General features: G+C 40.5%; 1 protein-coding gene across 1 annotated transcript in view; it reads right to left on the bottom strand.

Moving 5' to 3' along the window:
* The window catches only part of HYDIN (HYDIN, axonemal central pair apparatus protein), a 361,269-nt gene that overhangs the window by 187,114 nt on the left and 156,985 nt on the right, over positions 1 to 17,170 (bottom strand). Inside the window, exons 17-19 of the mRNA XM_015558788.1 lie at positions 16,505 to 16,640; positions 14,021 to 14,185; positions 12,708 to 12,860 (exon numbers count right to left, since the gene is read on the bottom strand). Coding sequence (XP_015414274.1) covers positions 12,708 to 12,860; positions 14,021 to 14,185; positions 16,505 to 16,640 — 454 coding nt within the window. The remainder of the gene's footprint in view (positions 1 to 12,707; positions 12,861 to 14,020; positions 14,186 to 16,504; positions 16,641 to 17,170) is intronic.

Raw genomic sequence — 17,170 nt, forward strand, 5'->3', positions numbered from 1 at the left:
GGGGGAGGGGCGGGGAGTGAGGGAGCAGGGCGGGTCTCTTTTATGGGGGCACTAATCCCATTCATGAAGACTCTACTCTTATAACCAAATTATCTCCCAATTCCTTATACTCTCACATTGAGGATTAGGATTTCATTATTTGACTTTGAGGTGGGTATTTAATCCATAACAGTTGGGTTGATGATGATGCTGGTAATGGGGAAGAAGTTATACGTTTTTATGGAGGAGGAAAGGTGGGATTTGAACAAGAATATATTTGATCCATATAAAGGAAGTTTTACCTTTATCTCCCTCTGTAATGACAAGTATAAACTGTATGCCTGAATAATAATTAATTAGGAAAAAAAACAATTTGCTGAAGCTAATTAAAAGCTGGAACAGGCAGAATGAAGATGAAAAGACTTGCAAAGCATGCAGGAAGCCAATACATTTTTCTTTTATTTTCTGGACAGCTCATTCGTGACAAGGGAACCAAACCTCCATCTTTCATTTTGGCTTTAGCTTGTACTCCAACGAATCATATTCAATCACTAGAGCTGTCATTCCAACTTCAGGAAAGGTGCTGACCAATCACATCATCTAACACTCAATCAATTGCGTTCCTTCTCTCTCAGTGTAGTGTATAATCCACACGACCTGCTGAAATCTGTCGTCGGGGTTTCACACTTAGCTTTGCCAAAGTAAAAGAGGTGGTGAGAGAGGGTGGAGATGAAAGGCTCACAGCGTGTTGTCAGGCACAAACTTTCCTTCTGGAAGTTTCTTGATATTCTTGCCACTGGTATCCTCTTGTCACTGAGTGAGTCTCTTGGTGTAAGTCAGGAGCAACACAAGCCATTTCAGAATGGCTATGACTTCATGTGGTAAAAGAACAGATGCCCACAGTGATAGACTAGAATGTTGTTCTCTTCTTACCTGCCTATTCCTGTGAGTTTATATTACAGATGTTACAATTGAGGCCAAGACAGAAGAACTCTGCTCGTATGCCAACGGAAGACACATTTGGGCATCCTTTTGTAAGTGCTCACTGATCATTTATAGGGTTGAGCAAAAGTAGGTTTACAGTTGTTCATATGGAAAATAATACAATAATTAATAAATAATAATACAAGAATGAACTGTTTCACATACAACTATAAACCTACATCTGCCCCACCCTGTATAAAGTACTATAAAAAGTAGTTGAGGACTGACTATAAATCAATGAGTGTATAAGCTTTAAAGCATGCTTTTCACTCTAACACACAGAAAAAAAAAAGAGATAAATTTTTTACAAAAACGAAGAACCAGGCATAGTTACTAAAAACCAAGATAAGCACTGTATGGACCAGAAGTGGAACAGAGACAAAAAGGGGAGCCACGGACTTCCTGGGCTCTAGGTCCTGAAACCTGTACAGGAAGCTCAGGGAGAAAAAATGGAAACCAAAAATATTCTGTGGGAAAGTGTGTGCAAGGACCAAGGTTCCTTGCCAAGAGCGCTTCCCTGCATTTAGAAGAAGGCTATATGCTACACACAGACTTGTGCCAGTGGTGGCGGGCATGATGGTGGTGAAGTAGAGACTGTCGTATAGACTAGGCCAAGGCACTGTGCAATGCAATGTCTGAATTTGTGAGTTCTCCAATATCCCCCTGGGAAAAAGCTCAGCACTTGATTCTGGACTCGTGATATTTGTCCTGGGTGAAGGCAAATGTAAAAAAATGCTACAGAGGGAGAAAAATGCTGAGGGTGAGAGAAAAACATATCCCACACCAGATTAATCTATCACTTAAAATTCTAGATGCTAAGAAGGACAGCTGCAAACAACAGTGAATGAATTCATTCTTGACCAATCAATAGAACTAACTAAAATTGATTTAAAAATTTGCCTGCAGTCCTCAGAGAGATGCAGGTTAGGATAATGTATATAAAACAAGGATTATGAAACAAAAACATGGAGACATAAATCAAGAATTGTGGTTATGAATAACCAATCATAAATCTTGAAATTGAAAAAAAAAATAACCACTGAAATTAAAAAGTATAGATATGTATAGTGCCAAGTAGGTACTAGATTTATCAAGGGGATCACTCCATAAATTATATAAATGTCTAACCACTATGCTATATACCTGAAGCTAATATAAAGTAATATTGAATAGAGCTATAATTGAAAAATAAAAATAAAAAAGTAAATAGATGAGTTAAACTTTAGACTTGCCAGAATCAAAGATAGAATTTGTAAATTAGACCATGTCTTTGAGGAGGCAGCACAGAGATGAAGAGATGAAAGATATAAATGAGAAATAAAATGGCCAAGATTTGGAAGTAGCTCAAGTGCTCATCAGTAGATGAGTGGATAAAAAAGCTGGAATACCACTCACCTGTGAAAAAGAAGGAAATCTTATCTTTTGCAACAGCCTAGATGGAGAGTATTATGCTAAGTGAAATAAGCCGGTCAGAGAAAGACAAATACCATATGATTTTACTTCTATGTGGAATGTAATGAACAAAACAAACAAAATAGAAACAGACTCATAGATACAGAAAACAGACTGACAGCTGCCAGAGGGGAGGTGTTTGGGGGCCTGGGTGAAAAAGATAAAGGGATTAAGGAAAAAAAACACACACAAAAAACACACCTCATAGACATAGACAACAGTTTGGTGATTACAAGAGGGGAAAGGGGTTGGGGAGGTAGAAGACAGTAAAGGGGGATAAATGATGAAGAAAGACTTGACTTTGGATGCTAAACACACAATATAATGCACAGATGATGTATTATAAAATTGTATACTTGAAAACTATATAATTTTATTAAGCAATGTCACCCCCATAAATTCAATAGAAATTTAAAAAATGAGAAATAAAAGTAGGCATGTAGAGTTGCAAAGGAACATAGGTGAATATGTATGTATACACACATACACATATGCATACATATATGGATGTTTTTCTCAAAGTAGAAAATAGAAGTAATCACAGAATAAAACACATCTGAAGAGATAATTTCAAAAAATTTCTAGTATTTCAGGGTCAAATCATCTGATACATTAAAGAGAAATTTAAGAAAGTCAAAAATAAAAAAAACATAGTCTTAATAGAAACTAGTGAGAAAGTCAAATGACCTATAAAGGAATAATAATGAGTGGAATTTTATCAGCAACAAATAATTCTAGAGATCAATTTTCAATGAAAAACAAAACTGTCAAATAGAATGTTATATTTAGCTAAACTATTATGTAAGAGTGAAGGTAAAATCAAAATATAGTCAAACATACATAAACTATTGGACCTCTATGCTAGAGCTTAGGACATAATTTAGCAAGATGAAATATAAATTAAGAAGGAAGTAGAGAGATATGCAAAATAAGAAAAAACGAAGAAAAATTAGCATTTTGGTAACTAGTGAGTAGTTAATTTTTGTCTGACAAAAATCAACCAGTTTGTGATAAAGAAGACACAAAATTCTACACAATAATAGAAAACATTATGGGAGTGAGAACAGGCAAAGAGATAAAAACTGTCTGATATGGTACTAGTCTTATTCTTGAGGAGAACCAAGTGCTCAATTCTTTCCCATTTTTGCAAAAAAAGAGATATAATTTATCTGTTAAAAATGTAAGTAAAGCTACTTAAAGAAATAAAATAAATAAAATCTATAGCTCCCAAACAAGTACAGGAAACATGTACGTGGTTGGATGAGGGCTTAGAGAAAACTTACTGGTCCAATACAAAGCAGAAAGGTAGAAAAGTAAAGAAGGAAGGAAACAGCATAGTATATAGAAAATGACACGCTAAAGAAGTGAGTCCATATATATCAATAATCACAATAAACTTTAAAGCGCCAGTCTTGGTATGATAGGCTGAATGATGGCCTTCCAAAGATGTCCACGTTCTAATCCCTAATATCTGTGAATATGTTGCCTTACTTGTCAAATGTGATTAAAGATCTTGAAATGAAGAGTTTATCCTGGGATTACTGGTGTGGGCCCGGTGTAATCCAAAGGTTCTCATGATAAGGCGGCAAGAGGGTCAGGGTCAGAGAAGACATACAGGTTAAGCAGAGGTCAGAGCAGAGAAGATGCTCTGCTGCTGGCCTTGGAGATGGAAGAGGCCACGAACCCAGGAACGCAGGTGGCCTCCAGAAGCTGGAAAAGGCAAGGAAGTAGATTCGCCTCCAGAGTCTCAAAATGGTACACAGCCTGATATGCACATTTTAGATGACTGACCTTCAGAACTAAAGATAAGGTAGTATATTTGTTACAGCAGAAATAGAAAATGAATACATTTATCCATTAAAAGATAGAGTCTATCATTAGGTTTTTAAATCAACACACACATATACATACACACAAATCGGAGAATAAGGAAATGAAAAGATATACTAGGCAAAGGCAAACTAAAGGAAAGTTGGTATAATAATATTACAATCAGGCAACATATATCATGACAAAAGGAATAATATACCAAGGAGAAATGAAATCATGAAACACATGACATAATTACAAGGAGAAATGGAAAAGTAAGATTTTGATAAAATTCTATCAGAAACATATACAAATAACTAGTAAGGCTGTAGAAGACTTGGAAGTCCAATCAATAAGCTTGATCTAATACAAACATACAATCAGACAGATAGATGGTTACTCTATTATATTAAACTCAATAACTAGAGAATCTATCTATTATTTTTAAGGTCATATAAAATATTTATAATGACCAACCATAGCTATGTTCCCCAAAACACAAATTTAAAGACTAAGGGTCATATAAACTATGTGTTCCAATTTCAATATAGTTAAATTTTAAGTTATCTATTAAAATTCTATAAAGATGTTAAGAATTAAAACTATATTCCATCACATATTAAAGAGAAAATCACAGTCAGTATTATAAAATATTTATAGCAATACAAAGTATTACTAATAAAAATGTGTGTTACATAAAGGGAATATTTATAAACTTTAAATGTACTATTAAACTAACATTTAAAATATAAAAGTTAAACATTCAAATTAAGGTGATTTAAAGAGAACAAAATAATTGTAAAGAAAGTCAACAGAAAAAAATGGTAAAACTAAGAGCAGAAATTACTGTGCGAACATTTTTAAATCATAAGAAAATATTGGAATAATTTTATGCCAATACATTTGAAAACTTAGATAAAATGAAAAATTTTTGGAAAAATTTAAGTCTGAGTAATCATTATAGAAAAAAATCATTATATAAAATTTCCTTACCATTTCCTATACACCTCCCTCCCTCAATAAACACACCAAGATCCTGTGACTAAATAGCTTTATCATCAAGGAATGGATCCTACTTTATGTAGATGATAAAAAGATCTTTTCAAATATTGGGGAAAAGGTAAAGCTAACTCATATTATAAGAATATAACATTCTTGCTATCCAAACCAGAAAAGTGCAACGAAAAAAAATTGTAAACAGACACAAAATCTAAAATAATATGATAGAAATGATACCAGCAATGTATTCAAACAATAATGTAACTGTTGGATTCATCTCAAGAATGTAAAGATGGCTCACAAGAAGAAAAATCTAATAATTTAATTCACTGTATTAACAGATTAAAGCAAAAAATCATATCATCTGACTAGGTATGAAGAATGCATTAAGTTTAAGCATATGGTCATGATAACAAAGTAGGAATGGATGAGAATTTCTTAATGTGACACAGGTATTTACCAAAAATCTCCAGGAGGTATTCTGCTTAAAGTGATAAACATTTTGACGCTTATTCATTAAGGTCAGGAATAAGACTGAGATGCCCATTCTAACCTACTCTACTATTCAATATTGCATTGACGATCCTATCCAACATGATGAGACAAGAATAAGGAGTGAGATAAAAAGACTGGGGAGGAAGCCTGCAGATGAGAGTGTACCAACAATTAGAATAAATTAAGAGATGTGCAGCAAGATGGATATAATGGATTATATACAATTCAATAGTCTTCTGTATATGATTAACATAAAATTAGAAAATGCAATGAAAATAAGCTACCATTTATGAGAAGAAACTTTGAAGAGATGACAAAGGATGTATAAGACTTTATTAAAGGGCACAAAAGAAATCCTAGCAGGATTAAAGCAGAAAGATCATATAATCTGACCAGGTATGGAAGATGCATTAGGTTTCAGCATCTGTTCATGATAACAAAGTAGCATTCAGCTCTACCGTTCATTTTCTAGTTGTATAATTTGGACTACTTATTCATCACCCCTGTGCATCATTTTCCTCATAAGTAAAATAGGGATAATAATAAAATTCACTTAATCAAGTTGTTGTGGATTACATAAAATAATACACACAAAAGAGTAACAATAGAGACTAGTACATACTATGTGTTAAGCTATTATTGCTATCATAAAACTACCATTTAAGACAGTGAATATTAACACTGGGGTAGATAAATGGAATACAACAAAAAGCTTAGAAATATACCCAGGCACAAATTAGCTCTGAAGTATAACAGAAAAGGCATTACCAATCAGTGGAAAATGAAAGAACTTTTAAGTAACTGGTGATAGGACAACTGGCTTTCTTTATGAAAAAAACAGACTTCACTCACATTATATATAAAAACTAGAGGCCCGTTGCACGAAGAGATTGTGCAATAGGCCTTCCTTTCCCCTGGCTGCTGGCACCGGTTTTCCTCTGGCACCCGGCACCCAGGCCTTCGCTCTAGCTGGGCTCTGGCCAGAGCCGCCCCCGGGGCCGGCGGCACTGCTCCGGCTCCGGGCTGTCAGGCTTCGCTCCACTGCTTGGAGCCTATGTATGCAAATTAATCGCCATCTTTGTTAGGGTAATTTGCATACTCTCCTGATTGGCTAGTTAGCGTAGCAAAGGTATGGTCAATTTACATGTTTGTCTATTATTAGGTAAGAAGATATACTTAGCTGGACTACAGACCTGGAAAATAAGTGTCTAAAATGATCTAAATAGCCCTAACTGGTTTGGCTCAGTGGATATAGAAGAGCAGAGATACACTTCTTAAACCACAAATAAAAAACAGACACAAGAAACCTAGTAAAAGATTCACAAAGTTGACATCAAAATTAAAAATATATTTAAAATTCCATTATAAACAAAGGGTTAGTATCCACAATGTATAAAGAACATCTACAAATACATCATTGATAATAAATAATTGGCATACGAGGATATGCAGATAAAAAAATGTTTCAACCTCAGTAGTAACAAGGGAAATACAAATTAAATTATATTTCATTTTCAGAGTAGTGAGAACTAAGTCTGACCATACTAGGTTTTAGCCTACTAGAGAAAGAGATATTTCAAACACTCCCGCAAGGGCACAGTGCGGAGTAATTAGACAATATTGAATGAAGTTGAAAATCCACCTGTCTTTAGACCCGACAATCTCACTGCTAGATATATACCCATATATATATATACACTCAAAAGTACATATAGCTTAATATGTATACAAGGGGACATATTTCGTTTACTATAACATTGTTATAATAACCCAACTGACAACTAGGCAAAGAAACAAACATACTACTGGTAAATGGAATACACAGAGCCCCTAAAATGAATTAAATAGTCTCTATGTATTAACATAGATATGAGAAACATAATCTTGAGTCTAAAAACCAAGTGGTAAGCTGTTATGCGCAGTAATACAACTTATAGACATTTTTAAAGCAACAAAATACCACTATCCAGTATTTATGAATACACATATACCTGAAATAAGATATAAAAAAGCATGGCCTGGACAAACATCACATTTATGGTAAGGTGGCCTCTGGGGAGAGAAGGAAATGAGGCTGGCAGAAAAGAATATATGAAACTCCAACTTCAATATTTGATTTTTTTTCAAAATAAAAGACCTGAGGTAAGAGCAGGAAAGGTTAACATGCATTAGATCTGAGAGCCAAGTGCAGCTCTTGAATTTTTCTGTATTTAAAAAATGTGTTAAATATACACTGACATCTAAAATCAAATATTTCCATAGTGAAACAGAAGAGGACTGATTACAGTACAGACTCTGAGCTACAACGGAGGGGCTGCCGTTCTTGATGGGTAACCTCAGAGTGGACACTGCAAACCTAAAGGGCATAGGCTGTGCTGAGGACACAGAAAGTCCTACGGCATGAATCAATCACAGGCAACAGAAGGGTTTCACTATGAGCTAAAAACCGGAGATTATGACTGAGTATGTTTTAGGAAACAAAGCTACTATTTTGCAAAACCCTCAGAAACAACAACTAAACAACTGTATTTGGTCTCTGATGCATGCCCATTTCTTTTCCTTTTCCTTATACCTTTTTTTCCCCTTACCTGCTTCCTTCCATCAAAGTAACGGGTATTCTGAGGGCAGAGCTAATTGGCCCTCTGAAGGCTGAGGGACAGCTCATTCTACCTTCGCTTCCCGCACATTATGGGGTGCAATATCTTAATAGCAGCATCTATCAAAAAGCCTTGGAGAATTATTGCTTGTCCATTAGAAATCTCTCTGGCACTAATAAAGCAAAGGGAGTAAAGGGAGAACTAAGTTCTAGATCTACAGGAGCTTCGGGTGGGTAGGGATAGCGTCATGTGGCTACTAATCTCAGCAAACCAGCTGCTACCACAAGCTAAAAATGAGCTCTCCAAATGCCTACAATTTCACTATCTCCTATCATGGACGGATGCAAAATGCCTGCCAATCTCCTTCTGAGTTTGTCTGTTTATTTTGTTGAAATGGGTCATGACGTGCCCGGCTGGTGTGGCTCAGTGGTTGAGTGTCAACCTATGAACCAGGAGGTCACGCTGGTTCGCTTCCCAGTCAGGGCACATGACCAGGGTTTCAGCCTTGGGTCATAACTTTGTATTTAAATCTCTTTTAAGGGCTATAGTAGTGAAAAATTTTTATACTCACTTACATATGTGAACTGACTGTTTTGTCATACTATATTACAAAGGATCAAAAAAGTGGGAAGGAGATTGTGCCATTATTTCAAATACATAATTGAAAGAATTACAGTTGGTTGAAAAATGACATTCTAGAGATTCTTTGCATATATACATTTCAACATATTTTCTAAATAAAATGAAGAATGTCTGGTCCTTTTGTCTATTTCAGAAATGCTCAATTTCTTCCCTTTTTCTTTTAGCAAAACCTGCTTTTCTAGGTGTCTATCTTTTAAAAATATATATTTTTATTGATTTCTGAGAGAGGAAGAGAGAGATAGAAACATCAATGATGAGAGAGACTCATTGGTCGGCTGCTTCCTGAACAACCCCCACTGGGGATCGAGCCCACAACCTGGGCATGTGCCCTGACCGGGAATTGAACAGTGACCTCCTGGTTCATAGGTGGACGCTCAACCACTGAGCCACGCTGGCCGGGCTAGGTGTCTATCTTTAAGGGTCTTTTATGAACCCCAAACCAAAATCCTTTCACCATTTCTAAGTTCATTTTTACTAGTATAACCACTGATTAGGCAGTTAGGCAGCACAGCAGCCCCAGGGAAGAGAGCACGGGTCTGGAATCAGACCCCCAGGAGTCAGGACCAGGCTCTTCAGGTTAAGGCACTTTATTTAACCTGTCTGCTCCTCTGTCTCTACCTGGTTAAAATGGGCATTATAATAGTATTTCTCTCAGAGTCATAGTAAATGAAATGCAGCATCTAAAGTTGCAAACAGAACGACACAAACATTAGTCATAATTAACGTCATTATACTGTCATCTTTATAACTGCCAATCCTGCTGCTAGGTGTGGGGAACTCAAAGCATAGACCCCTGTCATTTGAAGGAGACAGGCAGATAAACAAGTAAATATAGAAAGGGGGTCCCCATTTCAACGAAGAAATGACCGGGTGGCTTAGGGTCTGCAGGAGATGTAAAGGCCCAACGATTCCCTTGATGCCACACCACTGCGTGTGGCTCTGGCAAGTGACCAAGAATACAGATGCCTAAAAAGTGCCACACCTGAATGAGACACAGAATTCCTGTCTCCTGGATCCTGAAAACTCCAATCTAACTGCACGGCTTCTCCCGCAGACCACAGAGGCAGGAGGTCACTGTGGAGATGTTTCAGCGCCCGCTGGATCCCAAGGTGCCGCTGACATCTGCATACACGTTCTCAAGTGAACGGTACCCGAGGCTGCATTGGAGCCCAGAGGAAAAGGGAAAGGACTCCAGATGCTTTCAACCAGGTGCTGAGCAATGAATGAAGGCGCTTGCTCTACCTGGCGAGGGGCACCCAGGCAAACAAGGTGTCTGTGTCCAGCCCAGCACTGAAGGCCGGGCCCTGGGGAGCCACCATTTTCTCGCCCTCATTTCTGGTGTCACCAGGAAGAAGGACATCCGTCTTCCCGGAGGAGCACTGTGCGTACAAGCAGAGCCCGCGAGTTCTTGCCAAGAGGGCCTTTGTGCTCTGCCTCACAGTCTGGCGTTTTTTAACTCCAAACCCAAGGTGACTCGCTCTATTGTTCTAAGTCTGCATTGGGAAGCCTTCGGGGAGGTTGGTATTTCAGGCATTCCACAGCAAAGGAGAAATTACTGCTCCCGGCCACAATACACTCTTCTTTTACTAATCAATTTTTTTTTTTTAACTCTCAGGGTAAGTTAAGCTTTAATGGAACAAAAAAAAAAAAATACAATCTTCACACATATTATACCAAGGAATTCAGTGTTTTTAAAAAATCAATTTTTTTTGTATAGCATTTATTTCTGAGAAATTCAAAATCGCTCTTTGGGTCATTTATCTTCCCAACATCACAGGGAAGGCGGGCTTGCAGCTTCCCATCTCCAGGCCCCTCCAACTGAAAACAAACAGATGTTTCTTCCTGAGGGAGAATCGAATCACTGTCTGTCCTGATGTGCAAGGCTGAGCAGGACAGATGGCGGACGGGGGGGCCCACAGCTGGGGAGGGCGGGCTGACTTTCACTGGCAGCCAAAAGAGGAGAGAGGATGACCCCTCCCCTCTGCTAATACACTGCAGGTGGAACGCAGATTGGTGCAGCCACTATGGAAAACAGTATGGAATTTACTACAAAAATTTAAAATGGAACGACCGTTTGACCCAGCAATCCCACTTTTAGGAATATATACTAAGAAGCCTGAAACGCCAATCAGAAAGAATGTATGCACCCCTATGTTCATAGCAGTGCTATTTACAATTCCTAAGATCTGGAAACAGCCCAAGTGCCCATCAGTAAATGAGTGGTTAAAACGGCTGTGGTATGTTCACACGATGGAATACGATGGAGCTGTAAAAAAGAAGGATCTCTTATCCTCTATGACAGAATGGTTGGACCTGGAGAATTTTATGCTGAGTGAAATAAGCCAGTCAGAGAAAGACTAATATCACATGGTCTCACTTATATGTGTAATCTAATGAACAAAATAGATCCAGAGGCACGGATGCATGGAACAGACTGAAGAAGCTCAGAGGGGAGGGGTGAGGAGATGGGAAGAGAGTAACCAAAGAACTTATATACATATATGCATAGCCCGTGGACACAGACAATAGTGTGGATGGTCTGGGATGGGGCAGGGACTGGGTGGAGAGGGGCAAAGTGGGGGAGTTGGGGGGATATCTGTCAGCAATATCTGTAATACTGTCAACAATAAAAAAATATTTTTTAAGAAACTGAATTGGAGCAACTTTTCCTAAGTAATTCACCAAACCCATCAACTCCCATGCTTTCTACCAAACACGTCAATTAATTGGATAAACACTAGCAAAGGCATCTTTTCTGTAGGAATTTTCTTTAATTATTCTTTACACAAGGTCCACAAGGCACTGGAAGGAGAGTGGGGTTGTGTCTGAGCCTCATGTTAAAAAGAGCAGTGACTGGGAAATGGCTGTCTCTACAAGGAGCAATGACAAAAGGTGATAAAATGGAACAATGATCATGGTGAATGGCTGCTAATTGGGACCAATGACTCTGAGGAGCTGTCATGAGTCAGCAGAAAACTAGGATCCTATACATTCTGACAGGGACTTTTATAAAATTTAAAAATATCTGACAAATACTAAAATCAAATGTTAGCACTCATTCAAATGTCAATAATTTATGAATAGGAGAAGGGCTATACTATTTTTACTGTTATACTTAAATTTAGAAAATGTTTTCCAAAACCAAGAATACTTCAATTACTGGATTAGAAATTCCTAAATTCTGCAAAAAGAATATATTATCCCTGTTCAAAAATTAGTTTGTAGAAGACCTGCAAATCTAACTGTCACTACAAAATACACAGAAATAAGACAGACTTATTTTATATCTATCTTTGCCTCACTCTTTAATTTCTACCTTTGGCAAATACTATTTATTGTATTTCATACATCCTTATACACTATGTTAAACTATTGCTAGAAGGAAGAGAGAATAAAAATAAGCATACCAACAAATGTGTAGCCAAAAGGGTTCAAATTGCACATAAGGAAGCATTTTCAGTGACAGAGACATGTAAAAGGTGTTTTCTTGAGATGTGGGGCTGGGCTTAGGTGCAGCTCAGTTAAGGGAATCTCTGGGGCAGTAAATGTACTTGCTTGTTTACCAAACCACATGCATATTGTTTTTCTTAGTCCACAGAATGACTACCATGAAAAGGAACTGAGGATGAGAATGACACAGTTGCATGCAGTTGAACCAGGTAACTGTCTGCTCCTGGTGGTCATTTATAAAGGCTTGTTGCAAAGGCAGAGCTGTATGTCAATCACACGGGAATCCCACCGCCTACTCACCATGTGTGCCCGAAATAATCCAGGGATGAGAGACTGGTTAGAGAGGTTGATGACCCTGGAGGACTCTGTCAGGACGTAGATCTTGCCAAAATCCACCTGGTGGGGAGAGACGCAGATCACCGGGCCTTCTCCGATGCTCCTCAGCTGGCACACCTGCGCTCCCAGACACAGAGGGAACACGGGAACAGCAGAAAACGGCTGGCCTTTCGATTCGATTGAAACAGAAGTTTCTAGCTACCTCTTCAGCAAGAAGCAGGGGCACAAAGGGGGCTCAAGAGGACCGACCTCCCTCCCCCGGTACTCTGCGGTCAGAGGACACAGGGACAGCCTGCCAGTCAGATCTTTGAATCCAGTCTGAACTCCCTCCAGAGTGGTCAGCTTCCCTGGGTCAGCCCGGAGCTGTGCACCGAGGGGAAACCAGATAACGGTCCTCTAGCTGCCACCCACTACTCCAGCCTCAAGGACACTCAGCACGGGGCTGAGGACTGGCACTTAAGAATAAGAAGTGGCCTGGCCAGCGTGGCTCAGTGGTTGAGCATAAACCTATGGACCAGGAGGTCACGGTTCGATTCTGGGTCAGGGCACGAGCCCAGGTTGAGGGCTTGACCCCCAGTGTAGGGCGTGCAGGAGGCAGCCGATCAATGATTCTCTCTCATCATTGGTGTTTCTATCTCTTTCTCCCTCTCCTTTCCTCTCTGAAATCTATAAAAATATATACTAGTATATTAAAAAAACCTCAGAAGTGGCTGGATTGAGCCAAGTTCTGCTGCTTGTCTAGTGGCACACAGGGCTGTCCGCCGCACACAGTGGTGCAGGCTGGGAGCTGGATCCACCTTGCTCCAAGCCCCTCGCCCTGTGTCCCCAGCCAGAAAAGGGGCTTTTTTTCTTTCATAAAGTGCTGGCTGCTCAGCAAGTGGCCCTCACACGAGCTGCATTTTCAATAAAAAAATATTTTTGTAAAAAAGAGAATGACTCATTTTAAATATATACACAGGTGTGCTGTCCTCGCAGAGATTCAGACCTGATAGGTCTGGAGAGGGTCAGCCATGTCTCTGTGGGAAAACCCCCTTAAAGGGGTTTCAGAAAAAGTGCTACAAACACCACTCTTTTGGAGTTACCGCAAATAGATTCCCCCAGTACCGTACTGCTCTTTTTTTTTTTTTTTTTTACCAGGGAGTGAAAGTGTAGAATTCTACAACGACAAACAACGGGAGGACATGCAGATATGGCTTGTGCCTTAAAAGCGGAGGCGTGCGGTTTGGTAAGAAGTACAGCAATGTGACTGTGACTGCAATCTGAAGACTGTCTCTCACCACAGGGTGGTCCTGGCTCCCGAAGACCGAGATGTAAATCGTGGTCCTGTGCTCCCCGGTGACCTGGGTCTCCAGGATCAGGGGGATGTGGACGGTGCTTTGGGGAGGGATGATTCCATAGGGGTTGGGACTAGAGAGCAACACAGCGGGCGAGTCCTCATCTATCTGGTGGGAGAGACAAGCCAGAGAGATCAGCAAGCCCCTGGCAGGGTATACAATCAATAGCAGATTAGATTATTTTGCAACAAGTGTTGTCCTGTGTCCATGGAGGTTCTTCAGAAATGTCTCATTGTTTAAGCAAGTATGTAGAGATGAGCACCCCAATTCTGCCAAAAGGGAGTTTGGTTGAGTTGAGGGTGCATAAGGCCCTAAATTCAAAATGCACAAAGGATATAGAGATTATCCGCAACATGAATCAGTTCAGGACAGCAGCTGCCCATGGCCACCTTCCCTACCTTGGCCCTCCACACTCCCTCCACCTCGTCCCTTTGTGTTCCACCAAGAGAGGCCACTGGTACTTCCCGAACACACGGTGCTGCCCCTACCTCCAGCCCTTTGCACGTGTTTCCTCTTCCTGGAATGCCCGCTCCCTTCGACCTGCCTGCACCCTCACCCTAATTCCCCCAGGACTCCACAGTGCCCTGGAGTTGAGCATCCTGCAGTCCTTTTCCACAGCCCACACTATCGATGTGTCCATCGTCACCCATGGGCTGGACACTTATTAGGGCACAACCTGAGCCTCTTCTCAATGCTCACTTTCTGGCCCAAAACATGTTTTTCAAATGGGGAAACAGGTGGGCAAATGAATGAATGTTGACCAGTATCTACCAATGAACACTGCCCAGCCTATCACTAGCTCTTGGACAATGACAACAACCACTAACAAAACCTTAAAAACCCCATGGCCAAATGTTTAGGGAATTCTGGGAAGCACTCCTCAGAAGCTCGGCTCCTGGAGAGGACGGCAGAGCATGCAGGTGTCACCTGACGGGAGCACCCCGCCGTCTTTCCCTGCCTGGACTGGGTTAACGCGGCCTCATCTACCTGCAGGTCCCTCTGCAGCTGCGCCCTGTCCGGCCTCGTTGGAGCTTGAGGCAACAGGAAAACCAGTAATACTGATTCTGTCTTTATTAAAGTTTTTATATTTCGTTCACCATGGGTTTTTCATTAATATTCATTTCATAAAATGTGGCATCAAAATGTTAATCTTGATTATTTTGAATTTTTTTGGCTCTACCTTAAATGCTGTGCTTGAGGCAAGCACCTCACCCTTTCCCCAGCCCAGTTGTGCAGAAATACCTTCCCCATCACCCCAGATGCAGGCTCTGCTCAGAGATCTCGAGGTGACCTGCACTGCGCAGGGCTGGCCTGCTGTGCCGTTAAGCATCTGAAAGTTGGAGAAGTTGTCCCCTATGCCCCCCGCCCTTGGCTCTGGTTTTGTCTCAGAGAAGCCCCCCAAATAACTGCAATCCCCTCTTTTACATACCAGCCCCTCGAAGGGTAGCTATTTTGGCAGGGTTAAGTCTTGTCTGTTCCAGATTAAATACTACGTATGCCCCTCATATGATTTGGATTTTCAGATCACATAGATTGCCACTCTGGTTACTTGGACCACGATTCATTTTTTTCTACCCAGGTTTCTATTACAAAAATACAATGTCAAGACCTGAAGACAAATTTCTGTGTTGATGGCGGCCACCTCCTTTCTCTGGCTAAACGCGTTCTCTGATGGGCCTAAGCCTGCCTTGGTTCTGTGGTCCCCACATTGGTCTTTTAACTCATTTTGAACTTGTAGCCAAATAAAAAAAACCCCATTCGATTTTGTCTGCATGAGTTTTTAATCAGAGTACCGTCCTTACAGAACTGAGTTTAAACCCAAATGCACTCTGGGTAAGCTGCATCCCATTAGGAACCTTCCATTCCTCTGGGTTGCACAGATCTTTTAAAGTCTCTAGTCCATGCGCATTTGACTGCTTAGTCTCCCACCTGGCCAGGGGAAGTGGCGTGTGGACAATCTATTTCATAAAATATTAAGAGGCACTTTCTCCTTTCTCACTCCTGTATATCTCTAGCCTTCTAGTCTAGCATATAAATATTGCATTACCTTATCTTAGTGAAGCGGTTCACGTCACGGCCACGGACATCAATGAAAACCCCCAGCTCTGCCTCATTCCCCATGCATGGTTCATTCCCAGGCAATTATCTGCAGGTGCAACTTCTGCGTGTTGGCTTAATTGACGCTTTCTTTGTCAAAGGCAATTTTCCTGGGAAATTAGCAACTGCTTATACCTGCAGCTGCTCACCCACGCAGGTGGCAAGCCAGCTGTGGCTTTATGACCCCATCCCCAGATTATCCCAGGGTTGAAAGTCAGAATGACACAAGGTCACGTGTTTAGGAATATGGCTCCTGAGAAGGATATCTCTTTCTTATTGAGGAATCCAACTGCAGAAAAATCAACACTGAGAAAGGATCCAGTAACTCACCTGGGGCAGGACCTCATAGCATCCTGGGAGGTCATCCGGATTGACAAGCTCGATGGTTTTCTCATACGGGTATTTCAGGAAGCAGCGCCCAAAGTCCACCTCTGCAGTAGCCATGTGGAGGGCAGGTACAATACACCTGCTCAAAGGAAGGAGCCCATTAAAGAATTTAAAAGGACAGAAAGCTTGTTTACATATGGGGAACGAAGAGTCCCAAGTTAAACACATTTGTTACTGTCACATAGTATTTTTCTCTAATAACTACATTAATCATTTTTCACATCTTCTCTCCTTGCCTTCCCTCTCTCCCTCAGCCCCCAGTCATCATTTTTAATCAAAAAAGGGCTAGAAGCAGGACTCCTTAAACAGCTGTCGTCTGTGGGTAATGACTAACATTCCCATTGTTTTCATACTTAGCCTTCCTTTGGCAAGGGACCCCCACAGGACAGGCTCCTTAGGGTAGTGAACCTGTTTCCCTGACAAACAGGGGCGCTGCCACCAGCGTGGGGTCCTAACTGGCTGTGACACTTTGGACCAGCCAGAGCCCCCTGAGGGCTGGTAACAGCTCACACCAGCTAAAGCATGGTAATAACTCTAATTCCTATGCAGAACAGCTGTCTTGGATCAGCAGGCTCAGGCAGCTGCTCGACCCAGAGCTGGTACCCTGGC

Source organism: Myotis davidii, unplaced genomic scaffold (genome assembly GCF_000327345.1).
Source record: "Myotis davidii unplaced genomic scaffold, ASM32734v1 scaffold453, whole genome shotgun sequence".
NCBI lineage: Eukaryota > Metazoa > Chordata > Mammalia > Chiroptera > Vespertilionidae > Myotis > Myotis davidii.